This window comes from Mirounga leonina, unplaced genomic scaffold (assembly GCF_011800145.1).
Source record: "Mirounga leonina isolate KUSES-001 unplaced genomic scaffold, KU_Mleo_1.0 Mir_170, whole genome shotgun sequence".
Taxonomy (NCBI): Eukaryota; Metazoa; Chordata; class Mammalia; order Carnivora; family Phocidae; genus Mirounga; species Mirounga leonina.
Genome location: NW_023270433.1, coordinates 36,237,751 through 36,254,717, shown reverse-complemented (window position 1 = coordinate 36,254,717; position 16,967 = coordinate 36,237,751). Strand labels below are relative to the sequence as shown.

Below are 16,967 nucleotides of genomic sequence, written 5' to 3'. Positions count from 1 at the left end.
ACTGGCTGGGGCCCAGCTCTAACTGTGTGTGAGTGTTGATGTCCAACAGTATGTTCTGACTTCAGGGCGTTAGTTGGGGTGGGTGTGCTGAGGGTCAGGTAGGCTCAATTTGGTCTGAAGAATGAATGAACAGGGAGGCCCATGTGGTATGCCCCCAAATTGAAATCCAACCAAAGTCACCGGCCTACACTACCCACCCCAACAGGGATGGGTGAGGTCAGGAACATTCATATCTGTGGGAGGGCATCTAACCCATAGCATGGCCAAGGTGACATCTCCACAGCTTCTAGTCCGCCTCGGTAACCCCCGACTCCAGAATCCCTCAGTGTGAGGGAAAAGACACTTTGTCCTAGGGCCTCGCCTCCTCCCCTCTCCCTACAACAGCTGTAGAGGACCCATCCTGAGAAAAGGCAAGAACACAGGACAGGACACAGCATGGATTAAGTGACTCAAAAGCCTGGGAAACTCTAGAGGCCTCAGACCTGCAGAGGAATTAGGGCAGAGCAAGGAAAAGAGACACCTTCACTTGGAGGTAGAGAGAGAAAATGAGAGAGCGAGGGCAGAGACAGAGACAATGATGTGGTGGGCAAGGAGGAGCAGCACTGGCTGAGGGAGAGCCTGGGAGGGACAGTCAGGGCTGGCTGGAAGCTCCGGGAGGGGGAGGAGGGGCTGAGACCAAGAGGCCCCCAGATCCCACCAGGCCTAGGCAGCCTGGACAGCGTGGGTGGTGGGGGCGGGGGCAGAGGCCTGAGCAGTCCAGAGGGTGTGTGAGTGTTGGGGGGGGGGGATATAGACTGAGGAGGGAGGTCTGGCCCCTGGCAGCTGGCCCAGCAGACCCCCCACTGGGGAGGGGGCAGGCCTGGGTCAGGGGCCAGCTCCTGGGGCCGGGGCTGGCTGGCCACTGGGCAGGCTCCCATTCCCTGTGGTGTCTCTACCTCCTATCTCTGAGTTTCTTGTCTCTGGCTCATTCTCTCTGAATCTACACCTGGCCCTCCTCCCAGCTACTGATGCCCCCACACTGAGGGGCATAGGAGCCGTGCCTGGGTTCAGGGGATTCAAGCCTTATCTCCTCCTGCGTTACCACATGTCCACCCACTCCAGGGTCAAGCCCCAATGTTCAGGGGAAAGGACCCCACCCAAATGTAGGCCCCCGTCTCCCCCCATAGAAGGGGGCAGGAGACGCTCAGCACCAGTGGGAGGCAGGGGGAGCAGTCCCCCAGCTCCAGCCGCTGGCTGAGGTTGTGGAAAAGGAGGCGGCCCAATGTGAATGAGTTTGGGGGGGAGTGGGTATCCGCACCTGCTATTGTGACCTCCACAGCCGGAGATGGGGGCCTGGGGGGGACAAGATTCCAATGGATTTTGGCAGCAGCCCGGACTCTGAGTGCTCAAACCCCCCACCTCCAGCCTCTTGCACCGTGGGGACCCTGAGATCAGCATGTGCATGCCCTGCTGCACGTGTGTGCAGGCGTGTTGTGGGGGGAGCCTGGGGCGTTCCCATGATGGGCCTGGCTGGGCAGCGGGGAGGTGCCTGGGGGAGGTGGGAATCTGAATCCTACCGGCCCATGCCCACAATGTGGAGCCCTACTCAGGGCCCTGCATGCTGTCTGCGGACCTGGCATGGGCTTATATCCGCACATATATGCAGGCCTGGGCTTAAGCAACCCTCTAGGTGCAAAAGGTCTGGGCTTTCTACCTCGAAAGTCATCTGGACCAGTCCCCTGCCCTTCAAATGGGGAAGAGGAAGGAGCAGATAAGCGCCTATCTTCCCTATGGGTACATGGGCTCTAGACAACTTCACAGAACCTGGCTCACAAGCACCAAATCCCGTAGCCCCTGGCCCCAGTCCAGGGTCTTTTCTTGCTTCTAGAAGAATTGGGAGGACCCCTCTACCTAGAAAAGGGCCATGCACCAGTCAGGTTAAGTATGCAGGGAGTGGGGGCTGCTCCTCTTGGATCGACAAACCACTACAGCAGGAGGTGAGACAGCTGGAAGAACTCCCATTCATTGCTGGGGGGTGGGCAGAGTAAAGGGTTGAATGAGACTTCCCAGGCGAGGGTGGGGGAGCCTCCCAGCTGATGAGGCAGGGCAAGAAGGAGGCTGCAGGCCCTCCATGAAGAGAGAAAGATGGACAGAATAGCTTTGCAGACTCGGGGGCTGGGACAAAGACCTACTTGCCTCAGCATCTCTCACTACACCCCACCCCTGGCCCCATCACTGCTATGGTGCCGACACACCCTCAAAGGCCTATGCTTGCAAGCGTGCGCACACACACACACACACACAGGGGTGGGGTGGGGGGGCGGCACTGCATATGAAGCATTGGTTTCTAACAAAAAGAACTGAAGATGGTCTTTCTGACAGAGCTAGAGTTGGGGGGAGGGGGACAGAAACTTCGCCTGTCTTCATGTAACAGTGTCCCGTTGTCCCTGCCCCCTAGCATGCATGCACACTGCACACACTACTTCTGAGGAAGCTTCTGGGCTGCTGGGCAAAAGCAAGCCATCCTCCCCCCGCCTTCTCCCTCCTCGCAGTGGGGAAGCCAGAGCAATCTGTTCCTGATGGGCAAACACAGGCCTGAGTATGTGCGCACACATGCTCACACACACACCAGCAATTCAGGGTCACACGGCACCTGGGGCACACTTCCCCCCGAGACGTAGCCCACACTTGGGACTCTCGCTACTGCTGGCAGAGCTCCCCAAAGCCCTCCCTACCTCCGCAGACACACCCAGGCGGCCTCACAGACACTGGCACTCAGAGTTCACCACCATGACCACACATCTCGGCCTCCCACGTGGACACCCACTGCCACAGCTTCGCACACGCTGTGCATGCACACACGTATTACAGTCACACACGCAGACTCTCACACGCGCTCACTCAAAACGGTCACAGTCTCACATATGGATGCCATCCCACACTCGGAGCAGTCTATCTTCCACATAGATACCATCGCACCTTCAGAAACCCAGAGTCCCCCAGCCACCCTCAGCCTCTCATGCTCCCACATCCAGCAGTGGGAAATACAAAGATACACACTCACAGCAGTCATTCCATGCTGGGACCTCGGACTGCCCAGGCTGCACTTGGAGGGGTGGAGGCTAAAGCTCAGGGTGGCCTAAGGAAGGAAGGAAAAGGGAAGGAGGAAATTTGTTGGTCCTTAAAAAGCAAGGAGATACGATAATTTCCTAGATGGCTCCTTCCTCCCCTGGCCCTGCTTTCCCAGCATTTGGGAGTAAGCACAGACCCAGCCAGACAGGGTGGGTGGGGTGAGGAAGCCCCTGGGTGAAGGGGTGGCACTGGTAGTAGCAGGAGCCAGAGAAGCCCAGAAAGCAGCCCACACCCCAGGGCCCCTCCTGCCTCCTCCCCTCAGCAACCCCTCTTCTCCAGGATGAGAATCAGCAACAGCGCTCAACCTAGCCACCTGCTGTGTGATCCCGAACCTCTTCAAATCCTCTCTGTGCCCACAACTATCTGGAGTGCACCTGCCTGTCAGGCTTGGCTGCAAGAGGCAAGGTAAGGAGAAGGAGATGTGGCCCAGACCTCAACCCCCAGCCCCTGCCAAGGCCCTGTCATCACTGTCAGGCCCAAAGAGAGATGGGGACAGCACTGGCCAAGCCAGTGCTCCTCTAACCAATCACTGAGGACAAGAATCCTGAAGTGTCCTTGGACCCTGTAGCCCTGCCCCCCATCACAAGAAAGGAAGCTGTGTCGCTGTCCAGGCAGAATGGAATCCAAGCTGTGCTGGCCAGGCCCCAACCCGGGAACAACTGGCAATGCTGTCGACATCCTTACCACTTACCGCTCCAGGTGTCGTTTGGGCCCTGATGCTCTATCCTAAAGGGAGTATGACAGGTTCCAAGGAAGCCATGCAGGGGAGCAAACACCAGACGGCAGACCGGGCAGGCGGGACAGGCCAGACAGGATGTAAGGAAACCAGGTAGGGCAATCCCATAAAGCCAGGTGGTAGGGACTTAAGGAGAGCGGACAGTGCCAACAAAAGAAATCAGGCAGCAGTGTCTAGGGAAACCAGGTGACAGGCCCAAAAGAACACAAGCTGTGGGGACCAAATGAAACTAGGCAGTGGGGACTAAAGTTTGCTAGGAGGTGGGGACAAATCAAGCCAGGCAAGAGGCCCACAGGATGTGAGAAAAGAAAGATATCAAGAGCTCATCCCCCTCTGTGTAGATGTCACCCCCACACTCTGGGCCTCTCTCTCGGTAGCCCCCTTCCCACCCCTGGGGGTGGTGGTCCCCTCCCCCAGGCCAATGGACACTGCCAGAGCCCCCTCCTCTCTCAGAGGCCTGGGCCGATTGCAGCCAATGGGCCCCGGCCCCATCCCTGGGACCTCAGGAAGTCCCAGTCCCTCCCACCGGCTGCAGAGGCAGGGGGGCTGGGTGGGGGGGGGGGAGAAAGAGAAGAGAGACAGCTTGGCAGGGGGAGCGCGCCGAGCAGCCGCGGGGGGCGGGGGCCGAGAAAGGAGCGGGAAGCTCCGAGGCGGGCTGGAGGGCGGGCGCGGGCGGGGGCGTCTCAGCGGCGGCGGTGGGGGTGACAAGTTCTCCGGCCCCGCGGCCGCGCCGCCACTGACCTGGGTCCCCGCGCAGGCGCCCCGTCGGTGCCTCCGGCGCTCCGTGGGTCCGCCAGGCAGCCCGCGGGCATCGGGCCCCCGGGGCTGGGGCTGGGGCCCAGGAGGCCCGGGGCGGCCCGGGGGGTAGGAAACCCCCGGAACAACACCGGGAGTCTGGGCGCGCGGGCGGCCGGGCTAGGGGCCGGGCTGAGCTGTGAGCAAGCGAGCGAGGCGGCGAGCGGGCCGGGAGGAGGGGAGGAAGGAGCGCGCCTCGAGCGAGCGAGCGAGCGAGCGAGCAAGGCGAGCTAGCAGAGGGAGCGAGTGAGGGACGGCAGGCAGTGAGGTCATCCTTTGAATCTAATTGTCTGAGTCAGGAGGAGATGTGGCACTTGATGCTGGGGGAGGAGAGGGGGAAGGGACCCTCGGCTCAGAGCCGGGCCCCTCCTCACGCCCAGGGCGGCCAGGGCCTCCCTTCCCCCAGCCCAGGGCGAAGTTGCCTCAGGCCAACTCCGACGGACCCCTTCTCGTCTCAGGGTTGACGCCTCTGCAGCCAGGGGGGATCAATAAGCCATGAGATGTGGGACCCAATCCCACATCACCCCAGAGAGTGGCCATCTTCCTACTCTCTGGGGGTGATGACGACCCCCACCCAGGCCCAGGTCAAGTCCCTAAATTTCTGAGTTTAAAGGGAGGCCCCCAAACCCACCTCCAGGTCTTATTCCTACCCTTTGAGGATAAAGGGAGAACTTCAGCCAGGCTTCCAAGTTACCTTTGTGCACTTCAGGAGCATGGAGTCCCCAGTTCTATTCCCCAAGTTACGTCTTGCTCTGGGAATCTGGGGGAATCTGGACATTGGACCCCAGCTCACCTTCTTGCCCTCTGAGAATGATGGTGCAGTGCCACCCAGTCTTCCAGTTACTGCGCTTTGGGGGGTCTGAGGACCCCCAAATGACCCCAGAGTTCTCCCTATTCTGCTTGCCCAACTCTTCAGGAAGGGCAAGAACCAGGTCAGATTCCAGGGCTACTCTATGGTGGGGGTGAAGGGAGACAAGATGGGCCCTGGGCCTGTTAGGTATGCACGCCCATGCGTGCACATATAAGCACATGTGCACATCTGTAAACACACTGGGGGAGCACCAAACAGCTGGGGATGCTCACACCAAGGACCACACACTCCTCCCCTCACCCCTTGGGGGGAGGGGTGATAAATATTTAAGGGGCTTTTAGTTCAGAAGGGGCTGAAGCTGGAGGAGGGAGGAGGATCCACGATGCCTGATTAATGGGGTTACAGGCTTGGATCAATCCATCTGCCCGCTGCTCCCTCCTCCCTCCTCCTCCCTCTCCCTCCCTCCCTCGGCCTAATGCGCTTTATCAGGAGACGCTTTTCTGACTTGGCAGCGTCGGGTGTTTTAAATAGACCCATTTAGAGCAGGGGTTGGGGGAGAAGCGGGCGGGGAAGGGAGACAGAGATTGAGACAGGCTAGGAGACAGAGATGATTCAGGAGAGAGACAAGCCCTGGAAGAGAGACCCGGAAAGGAGAGACAAAAGGAGATGCAGAGAGACTGAGGATGAGACTCCCAGGGAGGCTGATATGGGAGGTGGTAATGGGAGGCCAAGGGGAAGCTGCGGGGCCACGGAGCAGAAACAAAAAAAGAGACAGAGAGGAAAGGAGCCACCAGCAGCGGGGAGAAACCGGGAGAGAGGCTCTCTGCAAGGGCTGAGTGATAGCCTGGGAGACAGCAGATATCTTTTATTTCCAAAAACAGGTTTTCATCCACTTTGTTAAATTAAAAAGCTGTTTTTAAAGTGGTGCTGGAGGTGCTGCAGAGGGAGGGTGGACAGCACTGCCAAGTCCTCCCTCCCAGCCTCCTCTTGGTGGGGGGCGGCCCACAGAAGCTGCCTAACCCTTAACCCCCAGGGGTGTTCTCTACCTCCCCTGCTCTCTGTGATCCTCTGGGATCCCCAGAGATATGGTCAGGGCATCAGAGCTACTGTTCATTGGCAGGAAGACCTTCCTGCTGTCTGGCCTCAGTCCCTCCTGCTGCAGGGAGCCCAGTCTCTTGCCTGACCACTACTAGCTTTCTCTTCTCCAGCCCCCTTCTTGGGAGATAAGATGTTCCCAATTGTGGGGGAGGATTGTGTGCCCTCACAGCAGTAACTCACTTTACTAACAAGCCATGAGACTCCTCCCAGGTGTGCCCCCTATAAATATTTATTATCTATTGTTGTGTAAATCGGAACTTCTATCAGATACCCTACCCTTGTCCTTGGGTCCCCTGGGAACAGTGAGACTGGAAGCTTAACTCTCTATAGCCCTCTGGGGCCTCCCTTCCTCTTCAGAACCCCAGCTCCATTTTAAGTCCCTTTTATGGCCATGTGTCAGCCTGGGATACCCCATCCCACCCAACAACACCCCAGTCCTAGTTCTGAAGGGTCAGTCAGTCCCCCATTCCTGGGCCGGGAAAATGGCCAGTCTGTTTGGGAGCTGAGATGAAAAGCCGGCTGGCCTTTGTGGGCCTCTGGCGGGTTTTGGACAATAGGCTCTTCCGTTCCGCTCCAGTGCCTCGATTCCTTGGATGCCCCCACCCGGGGCTGCCAATGGGGGGCCCTGGCTGGCCTTAATGAAAGGCAGAGAGAGTCAAGCCCAGCCCCATAGCTGGCCCCAGAAGATTTTGGAATTTCCGACCCCCATCCCATCTATTCTAAGCCCAGCTGCTCCCCCAGTCAAGCCAGAGAGATGCTTTGGGGGCAGAAAGGGAGCCAGACAATGAGACAGAACATACTCCCACATCCAGGACGCAGCCCTCTCTGGGTAGACCTGGCTTTGCCCTTGCCTGTGTGACTGCAGGTAAGTCCCTTCCCCTTTATGAACCTATCAGAGGGGCATGAAAAGCCTCAAGAGAAAGAACAGAGGAAGAGGAGGAAGGGATCTCAGCCCCTCCTTCACTCACATCCCCAAACCTGTAGCTCCACCGCACCAGCCTGATGCCCGGAGACTGGCCTGCCTCATTTGGGTCCCCAGCACATACCTCTTCACCACTGGCCCTACACAGAGCACATCAATGTCCTCCTCCTCCAGACCAACTTTTTCCAAGACTTCCAAAACCAAGGGAGCAGGATGATGCGACAAGGCTGGATTCTGGAAGGGCAAAGGGCACAAATCAGAGGTCACAGAGGAGCCAAAGGCCTAAGTCCAACAAAGAACTCATTCCATACAACCTCACCGAGAGAAGGGGAGACTGAGGCAGCAGCATTTAAGTGTCTACAAGAGGGAAAGTTGGAAATAGTCCAGACTCCCTCCGGCACCCCTTGCTGACTTCAGGTTCTAAACCACAGGGACAAAGGGAGGCCAGAAGTGGCCTAACACCACATGTGCATACACACTCATACACACCCACAGACAATCCAAAGTTCCCACACAACCAACTCACAGGCACAAGTACCTGAACATCACATACTTTCTCATGTGGCCACTGGCAGGGCAAAAACACCCACCATCATACTATCCTCTTCCTCTGCTTCGTCACCACTATGATTTATTGAGCATCTGTTATGTACCAGGAACTGTATCAAGCACTTTATATGCATTATCTCATTTAATCCTCGTGATTTCTCTATGAGGTAGGTTCTATTATTATTCCCCATTTGACAGCTGAAAAAACCGAGATTCAGGGAGGTTAAGTCATTTGCCTAAGACCATATAGCTGATCAGTTCCAGAGCATAGATTTGAGTCCAAGTCTAGCTCCAAAGCCTTTGTGCTATACTAATTTACTTCTGCAGTTCGCTCTCTTGCCTGCACAGTGCCTTTCCCAGTAATAATAGTAACAGCTAACACTTGTTCAGGGTTCTTAATGAGTCAGGTATCATGATAAGTACTTAACATACATTTTGTACTGAATCATCAAAACAACCTTTGCAGGTAATCCTGCTTCCATTTTACAGATGAGGAAACTGAGGCTCAGAAAACAAAAGCACCTTGTCCAAAGTCACACAACTGGCAGGTGATAAAGGAGCTAGCACTGTACTCAGGGCTGTCTTGAAAGCCACTATTGCTTCTCTGGGCTCCAGTCACTTAACAGAGCCCTCACCTTCTGCAAGACCCCAAGAGATCCTTAGTGTCCAACTTCCTCTCCCCCCCCTCAAAAAACAGGTCCTAGATGTGTCTGACAAAGGCATGATCAGGTGCCTAAACACATACCCATGAGAAAGGGTCTCCATGTCATCCAACTCTGCCCAAAGATGCAACCAGAGAGAGATGGCCACAAACTAAAATAAGGTGTTAGAGACAGGCTGGCTGGTGGTAATAGATACAGACACACCAAGAGATAGGCCCCAAGAGAAGGAGACGGAGAGAACGTTAGAGACAGAGAGACACACATCAGGCCAAAGAATAGTCGGGAAAGGAGACAATTGAGGGAGAGGAGGGTACAGGCTGATATGAAAAAACACAGATACACACTAACATAAACAGACACAGACACACATAAAGAGCCCTCCAGGGGCTCCTGGCTGGCTCAGTCAGTACAGCATGTGTCTCTTGATCCTGGGGTCATGAGTTCGAGCCCCATGTTGGGTATAGAAATTACTTAAAAAAAAAAAAAAGAGCCCTCCAACCTTCACAAGAAAAAAACTGTAAGCAAACAAGGCTCAGGCTGTGTGTGGCTTGTGTGTGTGTCTGCATGCACACATGTTGGGGGGGCATGCAGAGTGTATCGCTACGCACATTACACCAGCTGCTTCCAGCAATTTCATCTGATTAATAATAAATGCCCCATAATTACAGCTGCTCCCCCAGCCTTTCTTCTTGTTTTTTGTCAGCTGCCACCAGGCCAGCCCCCTATGGACCCCATGGCCCTCTCCGTCCTCACCTGCTGCCTTCTAGGAGGCTGAGGGGACATAGGCTGATGGAGGAGGCCTGACTCCCAACTGAGAGGGAATACCCATCTCTCTAATTGGGATTAATGCCCTCTGCCTCCAAGCAAAAGATCATCTCCCTCAGGTCTCACTCAGCACTCTCCCCTACCCTGGGTATAACCTGTGACCCCTAACATGGCCTAGGAGCCCAAGTCTGGGAAGCAGAGACATGAACTCTGAACTCCCCTTGCCCACTCTTTATCATTCACTGGCTGAAAAAAGTCTTCATTCACAAACTTCCCCTAGCCTTGGAACCCCACAGGCTCAAAGGAGAAAGGGACTAGTTCAACGGCCCCTACCCCATCATTCCAACCCAGGCAGCCCCAGAATCTCTGCCTACTTGTGCACCCTCATGTTTTGGACACTCCGTGGCTCCACCTCCATTCCTGAGCCCCGCACCGGGTCCACCTCCTTCCAGGCCTCCCACCCTAGCTCTCCAAGGCAGCTCTATCAGAATCAGCTGCGGGCGGGTTTGTGCTGATCTGTTTCTAATCGCTGGGGCCTGGTTCACGCTTGCTCCCCCCAATATTGATTCCATTATTTGGAGAGTCATTGACGTCAGGGACCTGGACGAGTGCCAAAACCGCCTTCTCTCCGGGCCTGGGCTAGGGCCCAGCCCCCCCATCCTGCGATTTCACAGAGGGGCCCAGAAAGGTCAGCTTACAAGCCAAGGTCACACGGCATCTGCCCTCAAAGGCTGGGATCTTCTTACCTTTTTGGGACCACTGTGCAGCATCCATCTCCTGGGAAGAGGGGATACACAGAGGCCTAAGGGTCAGAAGTGAGGTGGGGGCCTATAAAAGGGGGTGTGCAAGAACCCCACTGGGACTCAGGCTGTGGGGAAGGACTCCACGAGGTAAGGCTGGGGGCAGTGGCTCAGAAAAGTCTACTTAGGGAAGATTTTTTTTCTTTGCCACACACTTATTTTGGAATGTCCTGAAGCTGGACTTGAAATGGTTACTACTGACTACTTAATTTTTATGTAGGCTGATATCAGATGTATCTTCAAACTCTCCAAGAAGGAAATTCTCTGCAGCATAAAATAACAGATTACCCTAAGTGTTGCCATAATTTGAAGAACGGGCACCACTAATTTTATAAATCTCTGTTCCGTATAAAACAGAGACTCTGTCTCCTGTCCATGCTGCCTCAGTTTCCCCATACTCTCCAGTGTCTCCCAGCTCTGTGTCTGTCTTATCAAGATGCAGCTACTGCTACACCAGCCCACACCAGCAATTCCTAGGCTCTGGCTGGATAGGATATTTTTAGGATCCGAACCCCCTGTTCTCAGACAGACATTAATAACCAATACAATTTGTGGTGCCCACAGCAGCTAGACAACCTCAGAGCCTAGCCTCAGTGGCTCAGAGGTGGGGTCCATTGCCTTGGCTAGAGTCCAAGAAACTCTGACCTAGAGAGACCAAGGGACACGCTCACAATCACCTGAGGAGAAAAGGACTTTTCCACCTTCTGAAAAATCCTGAAGCTGGGGAGAGGACAGAAGTAACCTCCAACCTCTGCCACAGAATCAGGGTCATCACCCTGCCCCAGTCTCCCTTAGTCCTGACCTTTCCAAGGAAGAAACCCCCTATCCTCTGCACTCCTTCCCTGACTGCAGGCAAGTCCTTCCTTTAGTCTAGACTGCAAATCATTCAGGGGTTCTTTGAGCCAAATAGGGGTAATACAACAGAGGGTGTTGGATCCAAAGCCACAAACTCCAGAAAGTCCCCTCTCCCCGTGGTCTGTCCCACTCAAGGATTCATTCCTCAACATTTTTTTTTAAGATTTTATTTGTTTGAGATAGAGAGCACAAGCATGAGCGGGGGTGGCGGGGGGGGGGGAGGGGCAGGAGGAGAGGGAGAAGCAGGACCCTGGGATCATGACCTGAGCTGAAGGCAGATGCTTAACCGACTGAGCCACCCACGTGCCCCCCCCCTTTTAAAAGATTTTATTTATCATTTCTCAACATTTATTGAGCACCCAATCCCTGTCAGGTACTGTGCTGGGACAGGGTACAGTAGTGAGCAAAGCAGACCCAGTCCCCAGGTCCCACAGAGCTCACAGGCAATTACTATGTAACCTTGCTGAGTTTTGTGAAGGGTAAGTATAGGTAGTGTACGGTGGGGCATACCGATCATCCCAGGTCTGGAAAAACTCCTGCAAGATTGAGGACTCTTCAGTCCCTTCCTAAACTCCAGGAGCTCTTGCACTGACCAGAAGTCACCATCATAGTCTAGCTTCAGTTCCTTCCACTATAGCGGTAGCCCCAGCTTCTGGGAGCTGGTTCTGCAAGCAGCAGGGTCTAACTTCCCCACATCTGCCCCAGCTCCCCCTTCCACTCCTTGGCCCCCAGAGCTCCTGGCTCTGGTGACCCCCAACCCAGCATGGCTCTGTGCTTTGGGGGCTCTCTGCCTCTATAGACAGGGTAAAGGGCGGTGATGACCTCAGCACTCTCAGCCCACAGGGACCACTTGCTTCCCCAGCCCCTCCCCACAGGAAGCTGGAGCTTGGGTGGATGTGGTCACCCAGGGCCACAGTTTACACAGCTGAGGTCTCCCCAACTCCCTTCACCCCATGGTGCGTCTGGAGGAGGGGTCAGCTCTCTTCTCAGCCTCCTTGCTCTCTGGGACCCCTCTCCCACCAAACCAGGCACACATGGTCCCCCCCAACCCATCTGCATTTCAAAGAAAATCTGCTCCATATGTTTTGATTCATTTACACTTCAACTCACCATGGGGGGGCAGAGAGCAGGATGCCTTGGCTTTAAGCCCCCCACCCCCATAGGGGGGCTGGGGAGCATGTGTCCCCTTCAGGGACAGGGAGCTGACACAGCCCAGCCATCTGAGGCTGAGGGCCAGATCTCTACTGCCCTCGGGGTGCCCATGAGGTGACTGTGCACCTCAGGCAGCCCCGACGTGCTGGCCTCCATAATGGGAGGGCATGTAAGCCCAGCAGCGTCTCTAAGGCAGGTGGAGTCCTGGGATAGGTTACAACCTAGCCCAACTCTCCCCCACAGGGCTACTGCTCCTCTAGGGAGGGAGAGAACACTGGTCACACATAGAGACAAGGTAAGCGCTCAACAGACCTTCCAGAAGACAGTGTCAGATATGATATAACTTGGCCCCTACCCCTCCTCTCCAGCCAGGGCAGAGGAGGGGAAGGTGGGTTTCAGTCCAGTCTCCTCCTTCAGCTACCTTCTCACCACAGATCTGGGCTACCATCTCCCTTCGAATCTGAGATCCAACACCGTGGAATGTTCAAAGGAGCCAGAGGTCTACCCTCTTACCAAGTCAACCTTCACACTCCTCCCATACTAAGGATGACTGTGGTGAGAGAAATGTCTTGGGAGGACATGAGTCTTTTTTCCCCTACACCTGATTCTGTTACCACAGAAGGGGTACCCAAAACTATTAAGGGGGATGTACATGGCACGTGGGAGACTCTAAGAGTACCTATCACTCCTGTACCAAAAAGCCACTCAGACCTTCCTGCCAATATAGCCTAGTCTCCTTGTGGAAAGAAAGGGAGAAAGGTTTAACCCTAACTGGGTCAGGGTTTCCCTCCACCCTCTCCATCAGCCCACAGCCCAAGTGAATGACATGCCCAAACATGTATCCCCTCTCCTCCCCACCTTTGGAGGGGACATGTCTTGTCACAGTCTGTTCCTTACCCAACTGCCCTGATACACACCATAAACCAAAGAAAATACGGGTATATTTGACTATGAGTTCCAAGTTTCACTGGAGGGTAAACACCACATCCTAGTTTAGGTTTGAATGTGAGCCCCGGGATGGAACCATAACTGGGTGTGATTCCAAGTGTGAACCCCAGGGCCCCCACGGGGAATATAAAAGTCTTAAGATGGAAGCATAAGTCTGAGTGTGAGCACTAGAGCCTTAGTGTGAGTCTAAACCCCAGGATGGAAGTGAGATTAATGTAATCACCAGGGATACCAGTCTGAGTGTGAACACTGGGTCCCTAAGTGATCCCAGGATGGAAGTGAGAATCTTGCTAGTGTGAATCTGAGAGTGAGCTCTAAGATGGAAGCATGAGTTCATGAATTCCAGTGTCCTATGTGAGTCCTTGAGTTCAAATGTGAGCCCCAGGTTCCCCATGGGAGTCTGTGTGAGCCCTTAGTCTTAATGTGACTCTGAGTATGAGGCCCAGAATGTAAGTGTGACTCTGAAATGAGGACCAAGTGTGAACTCTAGGACCCCTGTGAGATTCTGAGCATCGGCTCTAGGTCTCTATGTAAATCTATGAGCCTCAGGACAGAAATGTGAATCTAAGTGTAAGCCTGGAGTCCCAATGTGAGTCTGAGTGTAAACCCTAGGGCTGAAGTGTAGAGCTGGATATGAGCCCCAGGATTTAAGTGTGAATCTGAGTGTGAGTCCCATTGTTCTGGTAATTCGGAGTGTGAATCCATATGAATTTAAATGTCCCAGTGTGAACCTGGGTATAAATTCTGAACTCCCAAGAAGTCTTGAATGTGAACTTTAAACTCCTAGTCTTCGTATAAGGTCAGGATCTGTTGGAGTATTAGTCCTGATGGAGTGTGAACCTTAGCTCCATGTCACAATCCTGACCAGGAACCCCAAGAACCAATTCAGAGGATTTGTGTGGGTTTTGACAGTGGAGACAGAGAGGCATAGTTTACTGAGACACATAGGCCCCTCAAGCCCTGGTACCCCTGCAGCCATAGGAATATTCAACTGTTCAAGTCCCATCCCCACATAGGCAATGATACACCATCACACCCAGAGTTAGACACACAAAAATACAGTTTCAGACCCCCTGGACATACAGCAACTGTAAATGCACAAACACGTTCTGCATTTCAAAGTCCCACCTCCGTGATTACAGCCACATGAACACCCCCAGTGACACAGACACAAATGTACCAAGTGTTATAAGCAAAACAACTAGTGTTACAGGCACACTCCCACAGTGGCATGCAGATACACACCTAGTGTTGCAGACAAGCTGCCAGTCACACAGACACACGTAGACGCTTCTCAAAGAGAGAGACTAGACGGAAAGGGAAAGAAAATCCTGAATTTTCAACAAGGCGTGAAATAGTCCTGCCCGCCTGAAGCTACTGAAGGGGGGTGGGAGCCAAGGGAGCGAGCGAGTGCGAGAGCTAGCCGCAGGAGGAGAGGCTCGGGAGAGGAGAGAAACCGAGGAGAGCTGTCCGTCTGGTGACCTCCCCGCGGCCCAGCCCCCACGCACCGGGAGATCCACTTCTCGGAGCAACACAGGGGCACCCAAGCCGGCTCACACAGAGTCACCCAGCCGCACTGGGGGGAGACACACACGGGCAGGCTCACAAAGAAATAGGGATACACCTCAAGCGGACTCATACAAACACACGACACAGGAGGTCTTACAAAGAGACCCTGAAGGAAACCCACTACATGGAGATACATACAGGCGGACTCACGAGGAAACCACACACAGGCAAGATCACACCAACACACACACACACACGCGCGCGCGGATTCACACGGACACACATACGCTGGCAAACGCGCAACCGTCCGTTCACATCCCTGGGCGCTTTGAAGTCTAGATTTCTGCGGGAGAAGGAAGCCGCCTCCGGGCGCGCGGGGGTCACCACGACCCCCCAGTTCTGGAATTTTCCCAGACCCCGCGCGCGCTGCGGCGGGGTGAGAGAGAATAGGGAAGCTAGGACAATCCGCCCTGGCCACCTCCCCCCAGCCGATTGTCCGCCCCCACCATCACCACGCCCAACCCCCCGACGCGCCCGGGCGCGGGGGGCGGCTTCTCACGCGCCCCCGCCCCAGAGTTTGCGGGCAAAGTTTCCCTCGAACTTTCCCGTTTCCCTCTCCCCCCGGGTCGCGGGCCCACGCGTGCCCTCTCCCTCTTCCCGCGCGCACGAGGGCCGCGGGTCTGTCGGTCAGCCGGAGGGTCTGAGGGTCCGGCCGCGCGCGGTCCGCCGCGGGCGTACTCACCGCGCCCTCGGGCCACCAGGACTCCGCGCCTCGCTCTTCGACCACCCCGGGCAGGGAGCGAGGCACGGAGCGCGGAGCTAGCACCGCTGCCGGATCCCGCTGCCGAGCCCCGCGCCGCGCCGGCTGGAGCCACCGCCTCCGCTGCCGCCGCCGCCGCCGCCGCCGAGCTGCCCGCTCTGCACCGGCTCCTCGGCGCTCGGCGGCTTTAACCCCCCCATCCTCCTCCCTCCCTCGCGCGCTCCCTCCCTCCTTCCCTCGCCCATGTGACCGCGGGCGCCCGCTCGGCCGCGCGCGCCCTCGCTCCCCTCCCCCTCCCGCCTTGTCTCCCCGCGCCTCCGCGGCCGCGCGCCACGACCCCCTCCCGGCCACTGCCCTCGCGCGCCCCCGCCTTGGCACGCTCCCGCGCCTGGCACGCGCGGACACACTCACTCTGCTCAGGCTTGTGAGCCCCCACTCCCACTCGACTCGCGCTCGCACGCACCCTCCCCCCGCTGGCACACTCGCCCGCACTGGCACGCGTGGCCCGCTCACATTCGCCCTTTCCCGGGAACGCCCTCCAGACGGCTGTGGCCCCTGTGCTTCACGCGCAGGCCCGACCGCGGGTCTCAAAAACGCGCGTGCACACGTACCCGCACCCACTCTGCCGGATCCCCTAGGGACGCTGGGCGCGCCCACCCCCCCACTCTCCCCCTCCAGGTCGCTAATTCACACTCCCTCTCTCCCTCAGCCTTGGCCAGGTCTCTGCTGCTGAAAGCTCCCGCTTGTTCAGGCCCTGACTGCCTCGTACCGACACCCTGGCACACCCTGGGCGAATTCTGAGGGTCCTACCGCCGGCATCTCTGTGGGAGGAGCACGAACCAGAGCCCCCGGGCCCCATTTTGGTTCCTGGAGGCCAGTCGTCTCCGCCCCTCCCCTATTCCTGCTGCTCCCAGCAATGACTACCCTCCCAGTCACAAACACATACGCTCCCCGGACCAGGATAACCAGGCTGGGAGCCCAGGCCCTCGTCTCCCACCAAGTCTCCGGTGACACCACCACAACTACCCTCGCCTTCCTTGCCCCGCGGGACCTATGGTCTGGGGAGAAACCTCCGCTGGGAAGAACAGGGTAGGGAGGGTACACCCTCTATGCCTGGATGGGCAGTTCCAGAATGCGGGGCACGCGCCACTTTGGCGCTGGAGGTTCACCCCTCGAGTTTTCCTTTCGCAGCCTGGGCCTCTGAGGGACCAGTGTGCTCACTTCACTTGCCCCCGGGACCTCCAGTCTGGCTACAGCATGGGGGATTAAGGTTAGACAACCCGACCAATTTCTGAAGCCACGCGAGAGCGCAACAGAAAGGTTGAATGCCAGAAGCGGAGAACGAGTGGCCCACCCCCATCTCCACCCCATGGATTTTTCACCTGACCTTTGGCCCATAATCCCTGCGCCTTGCCCCTCCTGGGAGCTGGTCCAGGGCTGGGGGCGGGGAGAGGGGTAGGAAATATCTTGCAGTTTCCTCACACCCTTCCCCAG

The 16,967-nt window shown here is 56.3% G+C and overlaps 1 protein-coding gene across 4 annotated transcripts in view; it reads right to left on the bottom strand.

Annotated features, from left to right (window-relative positions):
• Window positions 1-15,637, bottom strand: part of CNTFR (ciliary neurotrophic factor receptor) — a 37,535-nt gene extending 21,898 nt beyond the window's left edge. Inside the window, exons 1-3 of one of the 4 annotated variants that reach the window (XM_035016434.1) lie at window positions 15,456-15,637; window positions 7,598-7,707; window positions 3,044-3,118 (exon numbers count right to left, since the gene is read on the bottom strand). In XM_035016434.1, the coding sequence (XP_034872325.1) occupies window positions 3,044-3,052 (9 nt within the window). In that variant the 5' untranslated portion in view covers window positions 3,053-3,118; window positions 7,598-7,707; window positions 15,456-15,637. The remainder of the gene's footprint in view (window positions 1-3,043; window positions 3,119-7,597; window positions 7,708-15,455) is intronic. The other 3 variants (XM_035016431.1, XM_035016433.1, XM_035016432.1) reach the window with 3 other exon arrangements.
• Between the last annotated feature and the right edge of the window lie 1,330 nt (window positions 15,638-16,967).